Consider the following 17,910-nt stretch of genomic DNA (forward strand, 5'->3'; position numbering starts at 1 on the left):
TGTGCAGTCGGAAGCAATTTTGGGTACCAGGAGTTTCACTGTACCATAAACTGAGGAGTCAGAGTTGAGGGATTTATGTACCGACTCCACAGCCCTGTGTATTATCATGGTCAGAAAAAAGCCAGTCCTGATAACTTTCGACTTAAAGCAGAATTTTGGCTTTTCAAGTGCAGAAACTTCAGCTGCACAAGCACCACAGCCCCTCAACCCTTGTAGGGGAGCAAAAAATTTGGTGCAGGTTACAAAGGGGGCAGCATCAGGCACCTAAGGGCAGTGCTTGGGGCAGAATTGCCCCTGAATACAGGGTTACTGACATGAACTCTTCCTGCAGAGTTGATGCAGAGACTGCTACGGTTGAAGTCATGGAAGATGTTTTCCCCCTGTGAGGCAAAGTGAAGAGGCTTCGGATAAAGGGGGCAGTCAACATCCTTTTGATCAACCAGCAGGTCAGACTGGAGAATGAGCTTCTGTGTGTGGGGTTCCATTTGCTGCAAGGAGAAAACAAAGGAAATAGTTTTAGATATAAATATTTGCATTAGCCATTTAGCTACATCCCATGTTTATTACAATCTCACATAATAAGGCCAATATAATGGACACGGAAATAAAACAAATGTAACTCAGTGCCTATTGGTGCAGGGGAGCCCGGCGGTACCCCCACCTCTGAAGGCAGCGTTAGCGCCACGGTCTCATCATTTTAACTTTTCAATTTACAGTCATTACTAATTTATAATGTTTTTTTGACTTATTTGTATATATAATTGCTATTAGAAGCAGTGTCTGCCTGTCCCTCTCTATTCCCTGCCCTGGGGGCTCCGGCATATGAAACAGTGTAACACAAGGAGCAGCCTGACAGACCTGACTCGCTGGGGGAGACCGACAGTTGCAACATTGTTTAAACAGTAACAACCAGGAGATCAGCAAATGCTGCTTTCTATAGCGATTACATTTATACATTAATAGTTAATATTAGACGGTTCCTTGGAATTATGTTTTCTTATTAAGCAAAAATTGATGTCATTTAAAACTTAATACATATTTAATACTTTAAGGCTACTAATTAAGCATTTAACCATTAATTAAACCTAATAGGATTATTCTGCCCCCAATAAGGCGTAATTATATCTTAGTTGGGATCAAGTACAGGTACTGTTTTATTATTACAGAGAAAAGGGAATCATTTAACCATTAAATAAACCCAATAGGGCTGTTCTGCCCCCAATAAGGGGTAATTATATCTTAGTTGGGATCAAGTACAGGTACTGTTTTATTATTACAGAGAAAAGGGAATCATTTAACCATGAAATAAACCCAATAGGGCTGTTCTGCCCCAATAAGGGGTAATTATATCTTAGTTGGGATCAAGTACAGGTACTGTTTTATTATTACAGAGAAAAGGGAATCATTTAACCATGAAATAAACCCAATAGGGCTGTTCTGCCCCCAATAAGGGGTAATTATATCTTAGTTGGGATCAAGTACAGGTACTGTTTTATTATTACAGAGAAAAGGGAATCATTTAACCATTAAATAAACCCAATAGGGCTGTTCTGCCCCCAATAAGGGGTAATTATATCTTAGTTGGGATCAAGTACAGGTACTGTTTTATTATTACAGAGAAAAGGGAATCATTTTTAAAAATTATTTGCTTATAATGGAGTCTATGGGAGATGGTCTTCCCATAATTTGGAACTTTCTGGAAAATGGGTCTCCGGATAACTGATCCCATACCTTGTACATCTTTTTGCAGTTTGCAGCCTGCCCAACGAGCTGAAGTGCTGGATTCATTATGGCCCATATGGGGGTATTTAGAGGGAAACATGATCAGCTTTGTATGACACAAATTTGGCAGACTCATTGAAAATGATGAGTAGAATGTTATTTCACTGTGTTGGAGTAGTTTTTTCACATCTTTAGGTGATAACATTTTTGAAATTTTGGTTAAACTCACATTTGGGGTTTGAGAGTTTATTCGAATTAGGAAAAAAACCTTACACATTCAATTTGAAAAATCAGCCTCCCAGTAAGGACTTGAATAAAACACAAAAATATACAGATACATGCACAGCACACACATTTCTTATTTACTTTTAACACTATAATTTTGATATTATTTTCAATGTTATATAAATAAACCCATTGCTAATTTTAAACCCTTATTTACCCCAGTCCCAAGGGATGGCCCCATGTCACCTAAATTATTCTGCCAATATACAGGTATGGGATCCATTATCTGAAATCCTGTTATCTATAAAGTTCCAAATTATGGGAAGGCCATCTCCCAAAGAGATGGTTTTAACCTTGAAAATAAGTAAGTGCAAGGTAAAACTCAGTCCCTTTGTTAAATGTATACTGAAGCAGTACAATTGTTAATGAATCAGATAAAAGTGAGTGTAGGACTGGCCAGACCGGGGGGGAGTGAGTGTAGGACTGGCCAGACCGGGGGTGAGTGAGTGTAGGACAGGCCCGACCGGGGGTGAGTGAGTGTAGGACAGGCCCGACCGGGGGTGAGTGAGTGTAGGACAGGCCCGACCGGGGGTGAGTGAGTGTAGGACAGGCCCGACCGGGGGTGAGTGAGTGTAGGACAGGCCCGACCGGGGGTGAGTGAGTGTAGGACAGGCCAGACCGGGGGTGAGTGAGTGTAGGACAGGCCAGACCGGGGGTGAGTGAGTGTAGGACAGGCCAGACCGGGGGTGAGTGAGTGTAGGACAGGCCAGACCGGGGGTGAGTGAGTGTAGGACAGGCCAGACCGGGGGTGAGTGAGTGTAGGACAGGCCAGACCGGGGGTGAGTGAGTGTAGGACAGGCCAGACCGGGGGTGAGTGAGTGTAGGACAGGCCAGACCGGGGGTGAATGAGTGTAGGACAGGCCAGACCGGGGGTGAGTGAGTGTAGTACAGGCCAGACCGGGGGTGAGTGAGTGTAGGACAGGCCAGACCGGGGGTGAGTGAGTGTAGGACAGGCCAGACCGGGGGTGAGTGAGTGTAGGACAGGCCAGACCGGGGGTGAGTGAGTGTAGTACAGGCCAGACCGGGGGTGAGTGAGTGTAGGACCGGCCAGACCGGGGGTGACTGTGACATAATTGGCCAGCTTGAATATATTGCAATATATGGACAAACAAACAAACTTAAAGTGAGGGCATTGCTTGGTAGCTTAATGCACAGAATGGCTTAATGCCCTATATATATTGGTAATGGGCGAGTGCAGAGGGGCTCTTGTTGTCTGTATGAATTCTGTGGTCACAGCCCCATTGCACCCTTGTCTAAATGGTTTAAAAAGTTTTTATTTTTTATATATTCTTCTTTTTGATTTAAAGCATAAGTGGGGTACAGGAGAAAAGGGGGGGGGGATTATTGGCACAATCACAAATCTTTAAAAAACCCCTCTCTGAGGCGGCAGCTGTGTTTGATCCTCTCCTGGCCTGGCCTTCTCCTTCCTTCACTCTCTCTCCCCCCAAATTAACAGCCACTTGCCTATTTTCCCATATATTTTCACTATGTGGCAGCAGTTTTCCCAACCCCCCCCCCAGCCAAGCTTTCTGCACCCCTTAGGCGTGAACCATCAAAACCCACGTACAAAACAGCTAATTACACCTATGTGTATTTCTATTAGGGGTGCACCTAATCCACTATTTTAGGATTCAGCTGAACCCCGAATCCTTTGTGAACGATTCAGAACCCTTATGTACATATTAGGACATGAACGGGTAAAAAAAGATCACGCGCGCAAGTGGTTGGTGAAAAGTTTCTCCGACAGAAAGTCATGTGATTTTAGAGATTGGATTTGGTCTGAGGCATGGATTCAGAAGAATAAAACTCCTGCTGAAAAAGGCCGAATCCCGAACCCAATGCTGGATTTAGTGCATCCCCAATTTCTATTATTACCTACTTCTTACATAAGGAAATACAGCTGCTCTTAATGGCAGGGAGAAATTACATTCAAATCTGTTTCCTTTTTCAATAATGAAATTTCAGCTGAGAAACTGAAACCCAAGAAGCCCACAGTGTGTAATAATCCTTAAAGATAAAACCACCTACTGTGGGTGGCTATTTGTCTTTTCTACTAAATTGCCGCTGGAGGGGAGGTGCTTTACTCATGAAATGCCTCTAGCATGGTAGATACAACACGTATATAAAAATACAAGTGCTGTGGGGGTGTATTTGAAGTATTGGAAAATGGAAATGTATTAAAAGTAACTGATTCAAATGCATTTTTTTTCAGTGTTTTTGAATTAGCAAACCAGCAACCTATTATGATTGCTATGAACTTATAACTTTGGATTTAGACATTTATTTATAAAAAAAAAAAAAAAAAAACATCTTGAAAAAGATCCTAGACCAGGAACGAAACGTTGATGTTTTTAAATCTTGGGAATGTAATAATAAATGAACTGAAAAAATACAGGAGTGTGCATTATCATTTGGACTGGATACAAGCTACAACCATGTGCAGCACCCGGTGATAGAGTACAAAGGAGAAAGACTAATGGGAGTGCGGACTGAGCGGTATAATTATATTGTATGTATGTATGTATGTATGTATGTATGTATGTATGTATGTATGTATATATATATATAATATATATATATATATATATATATATATATATATATATATATATATAGATGATATATAGATATACACAACTATCAGGCTGCAATAAATCTCTTTACTTACCCAGACTCCTCAATAGAAGGCAAATGCAGAAAATCAACAGAAAGCTGGCACCGATTACATAAACGTGACTGTGAGTACCCCTGGATGTTTGTGAATGTTCCAATCCTATAAGGAAAAAAACATTTATTTCAGACCCAATTATGTAACTGGGTTATCCAACATCTCACATATTCATGTAAATATATCAATAATTATAACTGAAAATTTGATGCGCTGCACACATAGGGGGGAAACACAAATACCCAATGATTTTATACTTTTCAGATAATTTTATTGCAATTATTTGCCAGTGTTTTCTCACTTAACACAGGGTTAAAAGGCCAGAAATCCTTTAAACCCAATGGGCATATCAACATGTGTCTGAATTCTGGGACTTGTGCAACTAAAGCTTAATTTTCTTCAGCTTCAGCATCTTCACACAAGAAAGGTAGTGCAAGTGGAATATTATAAAGTTGTGTAGATCTGCCCATTTAGCAATGGCTTGCAGGCTGCAGGCAATATACCCAAACTGAAACCTTTAGGGGGACTAAATTAGTCAACTTTTTCAAAAAGAGAAAAACAGAATTTCTCATTCTAATGGAACCTCCCTGTCTCAATGATGAATATGATATATATATATATGTAGGTAGCTAGAAGCTGCACACCATAAAGAAATAAATGATACCTGGGTGCCAGTGCAGAGAAGGTTAAACAAATACAAAAGGTGACGGCACTCACAGGAATTTACACACAGGAGTCAAGGTATCAGAAAAAGTAAGGCGAAGATTTATTTATCCTAAGATAAATAAAAATAAATAAACCTTTGCCTTACTTTTTCTGATACCTTGACTCCTGTGTGTAAATTCCTGTGAGTGCCGTCACCTTTTGTATTTATTTATTCACGTGTATGATTAGATGGGAATGATCAAAGATAAATAGAGATATTGGGACTGTATATAATTGGGTGCAGTAGAAAACTGGAGAACCTTGAGAAAATCCTTGCAGACAGTGCCCTGAGTGCAATTAAACCCTGGTATCCAGCGCTGCGAGGCAGCATTGATAAAAACCCTGCTCCTAATAAATATATAGATAATAAATATAAAGGCACAAAGTGTTGGTACAAATATTTGTCTAAATGGCATTTCCTTTCTGAAGGTAACTATGCCCAGAGAAATACGGTCCCGCAATCAGCACAGGGAGGATGTCTTTACAGGCAGTCACATTATAGAATAGGGGGGGGGGGGGCAATTAGTAACACTTAATAAGGCAAATTAAGAAGATTCTCACTGACTCACCTCTGATCTGCCTGGTATCACTGCAGTGGTTTATAGAATTGGAGACAGTACAAGTGATGTTTGAAGCACTTGGTTGCTGGATAATACTGATGATATAATATAAATTATTCTCATCTCTCAACACTTCCACCACAGAGGAGTTTATTTCATTTCCCTCGTTATCAGTCCATGTCAGATGAGGTTTTGGATTCCAATCACGGGACTCACAAGAAACATTGTCATTAGTAATCGAAATAACCGGCACAGTTCCAACGGCTAGAAACAGAGAAATATAATTAACGTTGCAGTTGTACTGTCTGTTACCCACAGCAATAACTCCATACAGGCTGCACTGAAAAACTATGTATTAATCTGAAACCTGAGGATTAGTGTGGGGCACTGGCACTGCCTTTTAACCTGACCATATCCCTCCCCCTTTATCACTTACTGGAACAACATGACTGGGCTTCAGCAGATATTTAGGAGCTGGGGATTATACCCCTCAATGAAAGATCCCCAACCCTATCATCATGGAAAGGTGTTCAGTTTGTTTTTGGCTCCATAAAGAGAGAGTGAGTGTGTGTGTAACTTTCCAATGTGACTCTATTAAAAGTTATTACTGCGTTAAAAGTTATGTGTAAATGTAATTGCTGTTAAAAGCAGCATTTGCTGAACTCCTGGTTGTTACGGTTTAAACAATGTTGCAAAGGTCGGTCTCCCCCAGCGAGTCAGGTCTGTCAGGCTGCTCCTTGTGTTACACTGTTTCATGTGCCGGAGCCCCCAGGGCAGGGAATAGAGAGGGGCAGGTAAATACTAATAACAATAAGTCAAAAAACATTACAAACTTGTAATGAATGCATATTGCAAAGTTGCTTAGAATTATGTTTTCTTTTATTAGGCAAAAAATTTTTTTTGGGATTGACATGTTCTTTAAAAGATGGATCAGCACTCTCTAACAGCCGGTTGCCAGATATTGGTGGCAGGCTCGGCAGGCCATAGATCATGTGCCTAAACAGGTGGCCACGCATCAGGCATTCTATGAGCTAGATTGTGTTGGGCGTCTGGAACTCAAGCTTATACTTAATCTTTAGGGGATATGAGAGTTATTTCCAGTGATACACAATCAAATTCATGTCTTGTCACTTTGCAGGATTTTATTACATTGTAACCATTAGGGAGAGTAACTTTGAAATCGTAAGTAATTCACTTAGTTTTGCACTGTTTGTACTGCACTACAGCGACACCTGTAGGTGGAAGAGTGGTAATGCTCCATAAGCACATAGATAAGGACTGCAATAAAGTACTGATAAGCTTGATAATGAACTCATAATGTCATTTGGTGCCGAAAACACACAAGTGGGGAGGAGGACATTCAAGGGGATTGTTTGTAACACTGCTTTATCCTTGAGAAAGGTCCCCAGGTGAAACATCAGATTATAGTGTGTTTCACCATGTAAAATAAATCACAAATTTTTCACAATAAAAAGACTACTCTTTATTGTGAAAAAATTGTGATTTATTTTATATGATCCATATTTAACTGTATATATATTTATTATGATTATAAATGATGGGGTGCCCTTTGTATACAATGTACTATGTATTACAAAATTAAATTTTATGTGACTACAAAAATTATTTTGTGCATTAATTTTCTGTTGACCTAATTCCTTTTTTGACTACAGCGTACATTGGATAAATATAATTTTGTAGTCACAAAATTTATTGTCAGCACAAATTGAATGCTGTAAGCTCAAAAATAACTGTAAAGTCAACCGAAAAGTTACCGTATATACTCGAGTATAAGCCGATCCGAGTATAAGCCGAGGTACCTAATTTTACCTAAGAAAACTGGAAAAACTTATTGACTCAAGTATAAGCCTAGGGTGGGAAATGCAGCCGCTACTGCTAAGTTTCAATAATCAAATTATTTAATAAAAGGACACTCACAAGTGCTTACATGACTACCATATTAATAAACACAAGGTATGGGCAGGAAAATGAGGCGCATCCAACATAAGATAACCACATGCAAGGTTGTACAGGTTAATATCTCATTTAATTTTACATACATATTGAAATTGTGATGTGTAAATTTGTTATTTAATTCTTATATAGTTCTGTATACTTTTTGGGGTGAGTGATGTAGAATCACAAGTTTAAGAAAGATAAGATCATGTGTACTAGGAAACAGTAAATATTTCTGACTCTTAATTGATCCAGTCTCTTCTGCAAACCACTCTCTGGTTGCTAAGGTAAACAAGGCCCTAGCAACCAGATATGGACCTTAGATTGCAAGCTTCTCCAGGGCAGGGACTGATGTGATATAAATAACAGTAAATAAATAAAACATAAGAGCATTCCCTTAATATGTGCAGGGCAGGATGCAATCTGCCCCCACCTCCTGCTTGTAAGATAATCTGGGGTTCAGCAGCTGTGCATTGCTGTCCTCCCTATCTACTGGCTGGTTTGGATGCCCTCTCCTAGGAAATGTAGAATGTTCTGCCCCCGAGTGTGGCATCTCTCGCACTCCCCCCACATGGACGTATGTTCTGCCCCCGAGCGTGCCATCGCTCGCACCCCTCCTCACCCTGGGGAGCCTGACCTGCCGGGAGCCCTCAATTCAATGGCAGTTTCTTCAGTCTTAAAGACAATTCCTGTTTTTTCATGCTGTGACAAGGGAAATATTTCATTTTATGAGCCACAGAATACAGCTCCCCTTTTCTTCCCTTCTTGTTTCCTTGAAAAAAACACTAAGCTGCCAAAAAGTCCCCTACTTCTGCTCCTCTGTAGTTGTGAGGAATGCTGCTGGGCAAACGAACTGCTGCCACAGGCTGGACACATAAGTCTATAGGGAATGTTACAACAGCCACATCCAAAATTATTTCATAGTATGTGATCACAGTTTATACTATGGGTAAAAATGCTCATGTTAAAGTTCTCTAATTTCCGTATATTCTTAAATGTTTTGAACCCTAAGGGACGCTGGGAGTTGCAGTCCCAACTGTGGCAAGTGGAACATTCCCCCTATAAAGCTGCTGCTGCTGCTTCCCACCCCCACACTTGCCGTTCCGCTCAGAGCCTGTCAGTACAGGGTGAGTGACTGATAATGTGTGAGAATGTGTCACAGTCGCACCTCCCGCTAACAAAACATGGTTACGTTTGAACTCCGCACTTGTGAGCAATGTGTGTGTCTCTCTGAGAGATGCGACTCACGGTACAAGGTACGTTCCCGCAACACTGCCCCTGAGCGCTTCTCACCATGTCCCACCACAGGCTCAAAACAGACGTCTGCTACCCCCTGACGTCACCACGCAACCCCGCCCCGTCCCTTAGCAGTAGCCAGGCCTCTTTCACCAACCCTGCGCCGCGGCTGCTCCCTGCTCAGTCCTTATCTTGTTGCTGTGGTATCACCTGTCAGATTTCAGAACGTGATATGAAAGTGACTTCCAACACCGTGTCATGCACGTTGCACCTTCCCCCTTAAACAAGACGATACTTCTCCTCACTGATCAAATGTTTTCCTAATTTCACCCCGCCCTCTAAAATATACAAGCCCGTAAACTACCGTATATACCCGTGTATAAGCCGAGGAAGCCTTTTTAAGCACATTATTGGTGCTGAAAAACTATGCTTATACTCGAGTATATACGGTATCTGTCCAAAATTGTTTGTATAATATATATAGAAAATAAAAATGGCAGTCAAGTCCTGTGAGCAGGTGAATAACCGATGATGTGCAGCCTATGCAGATGTTTGTGCGTCTTCATTTTGTATACATGCACCCATGGAGTGAAGAGGGTTTCCACTGGCAACAATAGAAGTCGGCAGTGGAAAGCCCTTTTTATCGCTTTGGTTTCCGAAGTCACGCAAAGTTTCCTTCTGCAGGCAACTTCGTGCGACTCCACAGACTAAAGAGATGCAAAGGGCTTTCCACCACTGACTTCTATTGTTGCCAGTGGAAACCCTTTTTAGAGGGGGTACTTAAAGCGATCTATCTAAATTGCACCAACAAAAATGCACACCTTTCTCACCAATTTGCCAGCTCCTACTTCCTTCACACATATGGTTATAAGAAACTGTTAGTTAAAATAAATAGAAAAACAAAGCTACCAGTTCTAAAAAATGAAGACCAATTGGAAATTGCCTTTAACTCTCAGCATAATGTAGAGAGTGATATTCTAAGGTGAACAAACCCTTTAAAGGAATCTGTCAGTAGTCATCGCTAGTTCAGCAATCCCCTTGATAAAACAGGATGATGGAACATAAAAAAAAAAAAAAAAACAGGCTTACTTTTGTAGGACATTTATTTTTGTTTTGGCCACTAGTCTATGTAAAGGAGAACAATTGCCACACCAGGCCCCATCCCAAAATGCATCACTGGACTGTGTCTCTGTACTGGAGTGAAAATCAGAGATACCCAGTGCTAGTGGCAGCCTTTACTTCGGCCCATATTAAGGTCGCCAAGTGAGCAGATCTTCACCCGGTCTCCCCACCTACGGGTGGGTGATGTCGGGGAATGTGTAGGCTAATTCGATCGTTTGGCCCTGGGGCGAAACGATCGAATTATATTGGCGGCAATGGGGCAGTCGGTTCGGGGTCTGCATCAACGAGCCAATGTTGTCCCCAATCTGACTGAATCTTTTAACCTGGCCGATTGATATCTGGCCAATTTCAGGCCAGATATCAGTCATGCAGGCCCCTCGTTTCTGCCCCTACACGGGCCGATAAGCTGCAGAATCTGTCCAAGGGACCGATATCAGCAGCTACAATCAGCCTGTGTATGGGGACCTTCTCCGTTGGGATCTCTATGGTCAAAAGTGTGCATTCACCTACTTGGCAAATATAGAAATCCAAGCAGGGAAAGGACATGACGAGGCCCACCAATAAATCTGAGCAACTCTGTATTTCTCTCCATGATACAGGGGTACTGTCATTTTCTGGTATCTTTAATGACAGTTTGGTAAGGAAGCCTGGGGGCCAATGTAATGGGGGCAAACTGTAGGGAAACCAAATCTATTCAAGATGTTGCTCTGCTGGGCAGTTTTGTTTAGATATGTAGGTGCAGATGATACTTTGCATATGACAAATATTGCCAGTAATATATAACTTTTGATAATAAAACAATAAGAATTCAGTTAAAACTCTGCTCACTTACCAGTAACCTGTAGCTGTACTGCTGCCATGCTGTGATGGTCACTGGACTCCACATAACAATGATATTCCCCAGAATCCTGAGCTGTGACGTTACGGATCATCAAAGGGAAATCTCCCCTAGTGATGTTCTCTTTTAGCAGTTCTGTTCTGTTAGCAAACTGTGGCATCTGGGCTGTGTAATCGTCTTTCCCATTAATATAAAGATGAACATAGGGCCGGTATATCTTTTTAAACCAACGGATTTCCATCTTCTCTCCATTCTTCTCAGGAGTCAGAGTACAAGGTAACAGCACATCTGACCCAAGTGCCACAGATACTGATGGTGTTGATGAGACCTGAAACCTGACTGTAAAGCATAAAGGCAATTAATTAACTTGAGTTATAAACAAGCAAATAAAATAAAAAGTTCAGATATGACAGAAGCAAAAAAGTAAAACATCAGGTATGTACCAAATCTGTAATTTTAGAGTGAAGACACACGGAGCTACTAGTAGCAGCTACTTGTCACGGCTACTAAACGCCAGAAAATCCCCTGCCATAGACAATACAGAGAATTGCCTCTGCTAAACACACGGAGAGACAATTATCAGCAAACGATCAGACAAGTAGCTGCTACTAGTAGCCCAGTGTGTCTTCTATTTGAAATAGGGCAATACAGCGATGCAGAAGAAGCAGAATCCACTGTGCGACTATCGACTTCTCTTCCTAGCCTTCCTTCTGTATAGGAAGGAGTCGGGCTAGGATCGATCAATCGATCATCGCATAGTGGATTCTGCTTCTTCAAATGACCGGAAGCCAAGTTTTAGCAGGTATTTTCTAATAAAGCATTCAAAATAATAAACGGTGTGCAGGATAGGGCAGTTATTGGGGCAAGCCATTACCACTCAAACGTTAGGGTAGTATTAAAAATGAAACCTCAAGAGAAGCCCCACATGAGCCTTTTGTTTATTTCATTTGGAGATTATAGAGCAAAATGGGCCAATGGCCACAGCAGCCACTCAATTTGGGTAAGAACTGCAGTTTGTATAATAGAGGTTACCACCATCAGGCGTATCGCTTAAGGAAGATGACCGCTCCCACCTCCCAGTGCTGGCATTTAGACAGTTCTTCCTGAGAGGATACTCAGGGAGAACTCAAGGCACTGCCATAAGCTTAAAGGAGCAGATCAGTGTAAAAATGAAATTGGGTAAATAGACTGCGAAAAATAAAACATGTTTTCAATATAGTTAGTTAGGCAAAAATGTAATCTATAAAGGCTGGAGTGGGCAGATGTCTAACATAATAGCCAGAACTCTACTTCCTGCTTTCAGCTCTCTAAGCTGTTAGCAGTCAGTAACCAATCAGTGACTTGAGGGGGGGCCATATGGGACATAACTGTCAGTTAGTTGCTATTGAATCTGACTTGCGTACTCACAAACTAACTGACAGTTATGTCCCATGTGCCTCCCCCTTAAGTCACTGAGTAACTAAGAGGTTAGAGAGCTATAAAGCAGGAAGTAGAGTTCAGGCTATTATGTTAGACATCTGCCCACTCCAGCCTTTATAGATGACATTTCTGCCTAACTAACTATAATGCAAACATTGTTTATTTTGCGCAGGCTATCCATTTTACCCAGTTTCATTTTTACACTGACCTGTTCCTTTAAAAGGACAAGTATCTATAAATACTATATCTTGGCAACAAACATCTTATTTTTATATAAGAAAGGTATTCATGATATAGTCCTGTAAAAAGCCATGAGTAACATCTGCCCCTGTGTCTTGAGTTTATCCCCCCATCAATGAGCAGCACTCAGTAGGCACTCAGTACTTTCTGTATGGCTCATTGTAGCACAGAAGTTTAGTCCTGTTAAAGCCGCATGGGGATTGGATAAGCTCCAGCCTGTTCAATACCCACGTGGCTTCCCCAGGACTTAAACTTCAGTGACAAATGAGCAGTACAGAAAGCTAGTAAAGGAAAGAAGAAGGGCCCGAGCTCCCACCCTCCTTCCTGATTCGGCTGCTCATTGACAGAAGGGGGGGCTATTGCAAGTAATGGCCGGGCCCCCCTTAAGACCCAAGACACTTCAGACCCAGGACAACTGTTCCTCTGTTCCCCCAATGGCAGCCCTGTTACCATCTCTTTACTATTTAATTTACAGTTATAGATTCTCCTTGATACATCAACAGCCACTACTGCCATAAACAGTGCGAATAAAATCACTTACCTGAGAGACATTCTGTATACAGCGCCCAGAGAGTGAAGGAGGCTATCATAATGTTGTTCATGATGGATTCCATAATAATCCCCAACAAGCTGGCTAACCTGCAACTGAGAAACAAACCAATATATAAATACATTTAAATATTATGCTGGATGAAACAAATGGAGTATCTCTGATTAAAGGTTTGGTTGATCCCCAGTTCTATATATATAGCCCTGAGATAAGAAAGCACTACAGAATAAAAAAAAAAGTCACAGCCCCATTGTACCCCTTCTAAGGGCTCTGGCACACGAGGAGATTTGTCGCCAGCAATTTTTAAAAGAACGATTTGGCGACAAGATGAACGACAAGACGCCAATGCTAAACCAATGGAAATCGCCAGCGTCAAAACATACGAGGCTACTTCAAGTCACCTGTTGTTTCAAATCGCACACAGACCTTTTTCTGAGCGACTTGAGTAAACATGTGGGAGGGGTAACTGTTGAGTGGTACCATGGGTAGCAGATCGCCTGGAGCTCAACTCGCATGAAATCTCTGTGTGTATTGTTGTGGCGACTTGTCACCAAAGCACCGGGGAAAAAAACGCAGGCGACAAATCTACTCGTGTGCCAGAGCCCTAATGGTCTAAAAGCACAACTTTCCCTTATTCGCTAAAATGTTTTAGTTTATACAGGAACAGTGGCCAGCTCCATATTGTAGCTCACACCCTTCCCAGCTACAGTCAGGTGATCCCAATGGGCCAATAAAAGTGCCACTATTTGGGGGGTTTAAACTTGAAAGCAAGTAATTTGCAGGTAAAACTCAGTCCCTTTTTTTTAAATGTATTTTGAAGCAGTAGAATTGCTAATGAATCAGTGTAGGAGTGTAGGATAGGCCAGACCGGGGGTGAGTGAGTGTAGGACTGGCCAGACCGGGGGTGAGAGAGTGTAGGACAGGCCAGACCGGGGGTGAGTGAGTGTAGGACAGGCCAGACCGGGGGTGAGAGAGTGTAGGACAGGCCAGACCGGGGGTGAGTGAGTGTAGGACAGGCCAGACCGGGGGTGAGAGAGTGTAGGACAGGCCAGACCGGGGGTGAGTGAGTGTATGACAGGCCAGACCGGGGGTGAGTGAGTGTAGGACTGGCCAGACCGGGGGTGAGAGAGTGTAGGACAGGCCAGACCGGGGGTGAGTGAGTGTAGGACAGGCCAGACCGGGGGTGAGTGAGTGTAGGACAGGCCAGACCGGGGGTGAGTGAGTGTAGGACAGGCCAGACCGGGGGTGAGTGAGGGTAGGACGGGCCAGACCGGGGGTGAGTGAGTGTAGGACGGGCCAGACCGGGGGTGAGTGAGTGTAGGACGGGCCAGACTGGGGGTGAGTGAGTGTAGGACTGGCCAGACTGGGGGTGAGTGTAGGACTGGTAAGACCGGGGGTGAGTGTGACACAGTTGGGCAGCTTAAATATATTGCAATTTATGGACAAACAATCCCTGTTTTGCTTAAAGGGGAGGGCATTGCTTGGTAGCTTAATGCACAGAATTTCTTATTGTTATATTATATATATTTGTAATGGGTGAGTGCAGAGGGGCTCTTGTTTCTGTCTGTAAATATGGAATCCCCTATCATTGCTAGTGTTGATGCACAGTAACATAGCTGCACTAGCACAATCTCTAGCCGTGTGGATACTGGCACCACATACACATTATACTGTAACAAGAAATGGGTACTGACACACCAAGCAAAAGATACAGTAACAAAAAATGGGTCCAGACAAGCCCAAGTCAAGGTTTTTATAAATGGCGAGAGGTTGTAAGTACTGAAATCCCAAGCACATTATAATACACAGTGAGAGGCAGTGGGTACTGCCACCCTAATTACATTATATACAAGAGGCAATTGGAAGTAGAATCAAAAGCAAATTACAGCCAATCCAGGGATTACCAAACCCTCTTCTACAGAAGTAGATTGTAAGCTCTTTTGGGCAGGGCTCTCTTCACCTCTTGTATCGGTTATTGATTGCTTTATATGTTACTCTGTATGCCCAATGTATGGAACCCACTTATTGTACAGCGCTGCGGGATATGTTGGCGCTTTATAAATAAATGTTAATGTAATGTAAAGTAGAAGGTCTGTTCACGCTCTAGTGCTGTACCACATATGGGTTTACCTGTTTCCCTGCCAGCTGATTTAGTGCTTCTTATATTTGCATGAAATCTCTTTCATTTCAGGGACATTCTGAGTGGCCACACCCTTGGGGATGGGACAGTGTTCTCATAGGCTGGGGCACTGTATTTTTTTTTTGTCATCAGAACTTTGTTCCGCCACCAAGTGCACATTACGCAGAAAGTTGTTCAACTACAAGCCGGCATCACTGAAACTAGATCAACCCACTTCACCACCAGATGCGCCAGACCTATTACAATCTATATAATCTATGTTCTGAATAGAATTAGCCACAGCAGTAGCCGAATTTACAAAACAGATACAAGAGCTCAGCGACCATACTAGCGCCCAGAAGGACTGCACAGAGGAAACCGCTATGGCCTAACATGCAGACCATGAAACTCTGGAAGTATACAGAGAAAAGCTACACACAACTGAAGAACAAGGACCTTGAAAATAGGTCCCAAAGAGCCAACCTTTGCCTCAGAGTGGCCCAGAGACTCAAACCTACAACAATATTACAGAGCAGCAAGATGAGCTCAAATCCCCTTATTACATGGGGGAAACTTACCCCTCCTGTGGGTAGAAATAGAATCCGATCCTGTAAACCCAGTCTCATTACCAAGTTTGTTTTGGAATCCAGCACCTTTAGAAAATGTAAACTCATTTCCCCATTCACCTACCTACCAAATACACTACGATACAAAGATGGCCTAGCATCAAAAATATTGGGTATAAACACGGAAACAGTCTTTTTCCTCCGGGCCAAGCTACTAAATTGTTTAAATGGAGGAGCCATCGAGGGATACTCGATAGCACAATGACTGACACAACATATATGAATGGCAGCCAGTAGGATTCACACTGCAGCCCAATGTAAGTTTAACATATCATCATGAAAGTCCTAGATAAAATCAAAAACATACATACTAATGAACTACTCAAATACCAATTGGACAACAAGATGGAACTATATATCAAAATAAGTTATACTTGGATACTCACAATGAGAGCATTTCTCACACACAAAGCTATGGGTAGGGCCCCCTATTGCTGGTTATCATAATGTTACACACTGGGTACTTTAATGGTAACTCATTTGTCCTTTACCTTTAGCCTGTTTGGTACTGAACAGCCATATAAAGAGGCAACATGTGATAGGGCCCAGCGTGCATACTGTTCATCATCACTGTTACTATTTTTTGTTTCTCTTTTCTTACTTGTACTTTATCCAATATACTATGTGACAAGCATGACTGGAATTTTTTGTCTATACATTATATTAAAATCAATAAAAATGTAAAAAAAAATAGTATACTGGGGACACTGTCAGTGTTTTTCAGCTTGCCAACAATACGCTCCATCTGACATGGAGTGTATTAAAAGGGGACATCCACCATCTTTTTTTTTACAATGCACTAAACAATGTAAAATAGAAGGAAGTGCTTTTATTTTAATACCTTTGGGTTCAGATATGTCCATAACTGATTCAAAACTGTGCCCTACCCTGCCCTCTTGTCAGCTTCTGGTTTAGCCTCTTCAGTATGTGCCTGGGGCTGGGAGCCCTGATAGACTTCAGTGTCAGAGATGCAGTGACTATATATAGAGTGGGCGGGGCTTAGTGATGCCACAGGGAGTCCTGCTCTCTTACACTGACAGCATCGCACACTTATTCTCATTGGCATTACTGCACATACTGTATCTAGATATGTATTACAAAGTATATACACCCCCCCCCCCACTATCACTGCGCTCCCCCTGTGACAGGAAAGTTTGTTTGTAAACACAAACATCAGCCCGCTCGGTCAGTTAAATACCATAAATGTAGAGGATATATAGGATATATAGAGCATTGCTTAATAGCACTATTTTCTACCACATAGAACTGTTCCGTGTGGTAAAACAAGGGAATGCCGGCCCCATATCTGACTGACAGCCCCCCCGTTATAAGGAGAATAGTGGGACAGGGAATCACTTACTGAGCAGATGTGAGTGCGTATAGGGGCCCAGCGGTACCGGCACACTGTCACTTCCGAACCCGGCAGCTGAGCTCCGGATCCCCGGGCAGAACTGTCCGACACTAACAGCGCGACTGCAACTCTTCCAAACTCACCGCGAATCCGCTGGACTAACTACATTCGTGCGCTTTCTAGGTAAAGTGTCACTGGAGAGGTACCGCACTGGCAGTCACTCATTCAGCTCAGGTATGATTGGTTCTTTTCCTTAAAGTTCTAGAAAGAGGAGGAGCTTCTGCTGAGTCTGTGGTGCTGTGTGTCAGTCAGTCAGTCAGGGTCACTATCCCGACTATTGGGGCACCTGTAGAAAGGAAGTGGGCTATACAGTAAATAAATATTGATTTATTCACAGTGTTTGCTTAGCTACAATGGGAGGAGCCGGGGGAGCCTGGCGGTGCTAGTTTCCCTTTATGTGCGGCCGAATATACTCTAATTATATATAAATATACTCTAATGGCCTCTCCGGAT

At 42.4% G+C, this 17,910-nt stretch overlaps 1 protein-coding gene across 2 annotated transcripts; it reads right to left on the bottom strand.

Annotated features, from left to right (window-relative positions):
- Positions 1–349: 349 nt before the first annotated feature.
- LOC100496876 (selection and upkeep of intraepithelial T-cells protein 2) lies at positions 350–17,579 on the bottom strand. 2 transcript variants are annotated; one of them, XM_018089599.2, is made up of 6 exons: positions 17,407–17,579; positions 13,293–13,390; positions 11,087–11,431; positions 5,950–6,204; positions 4,676–4,780; positions 350–488 (listed from the first exon to the last, which is right to left on the bottom strand). In XM_018089599.2, the coding sequence occupies exons 2-6, from the start codon at positions 13,363–13,365 to the stop codon at positions 448–450; spliced, it is 819 nt and encodes a 272-aa protein (XP_017945088.1). In that variant the 5' UTR covers positions 13,366–13,390; positions 17,407–17,579; the 3' UTR covers positions 350–447. The 2 variants fall into 2 exon arrangements, with proteins under 2 accessions (XP_017945088.1, XP_017945087.1); XM_018089598.2 differs by having other exon boundaries at positions 13,293–13,396; positions 17,407–17,576.
- Between the last annotated feature and the right edge of the window lie 331 nt (positions 17,580–17,910).

Source organism: Xenopus tropicalis, chromosome 8, assembly GCF_000004195.4.
Source record: "Xenopus tropicalis strain Nigerian chromosome 8, UCB_Xtro_10.0, whole genome shotgun sequence".
NCBI classification, from domain to species: Eukaryota; Metazoa; Chordata; class Amphibia; order Anura; family Pipidae; genus Xenopus; species Xenopus tropicalis.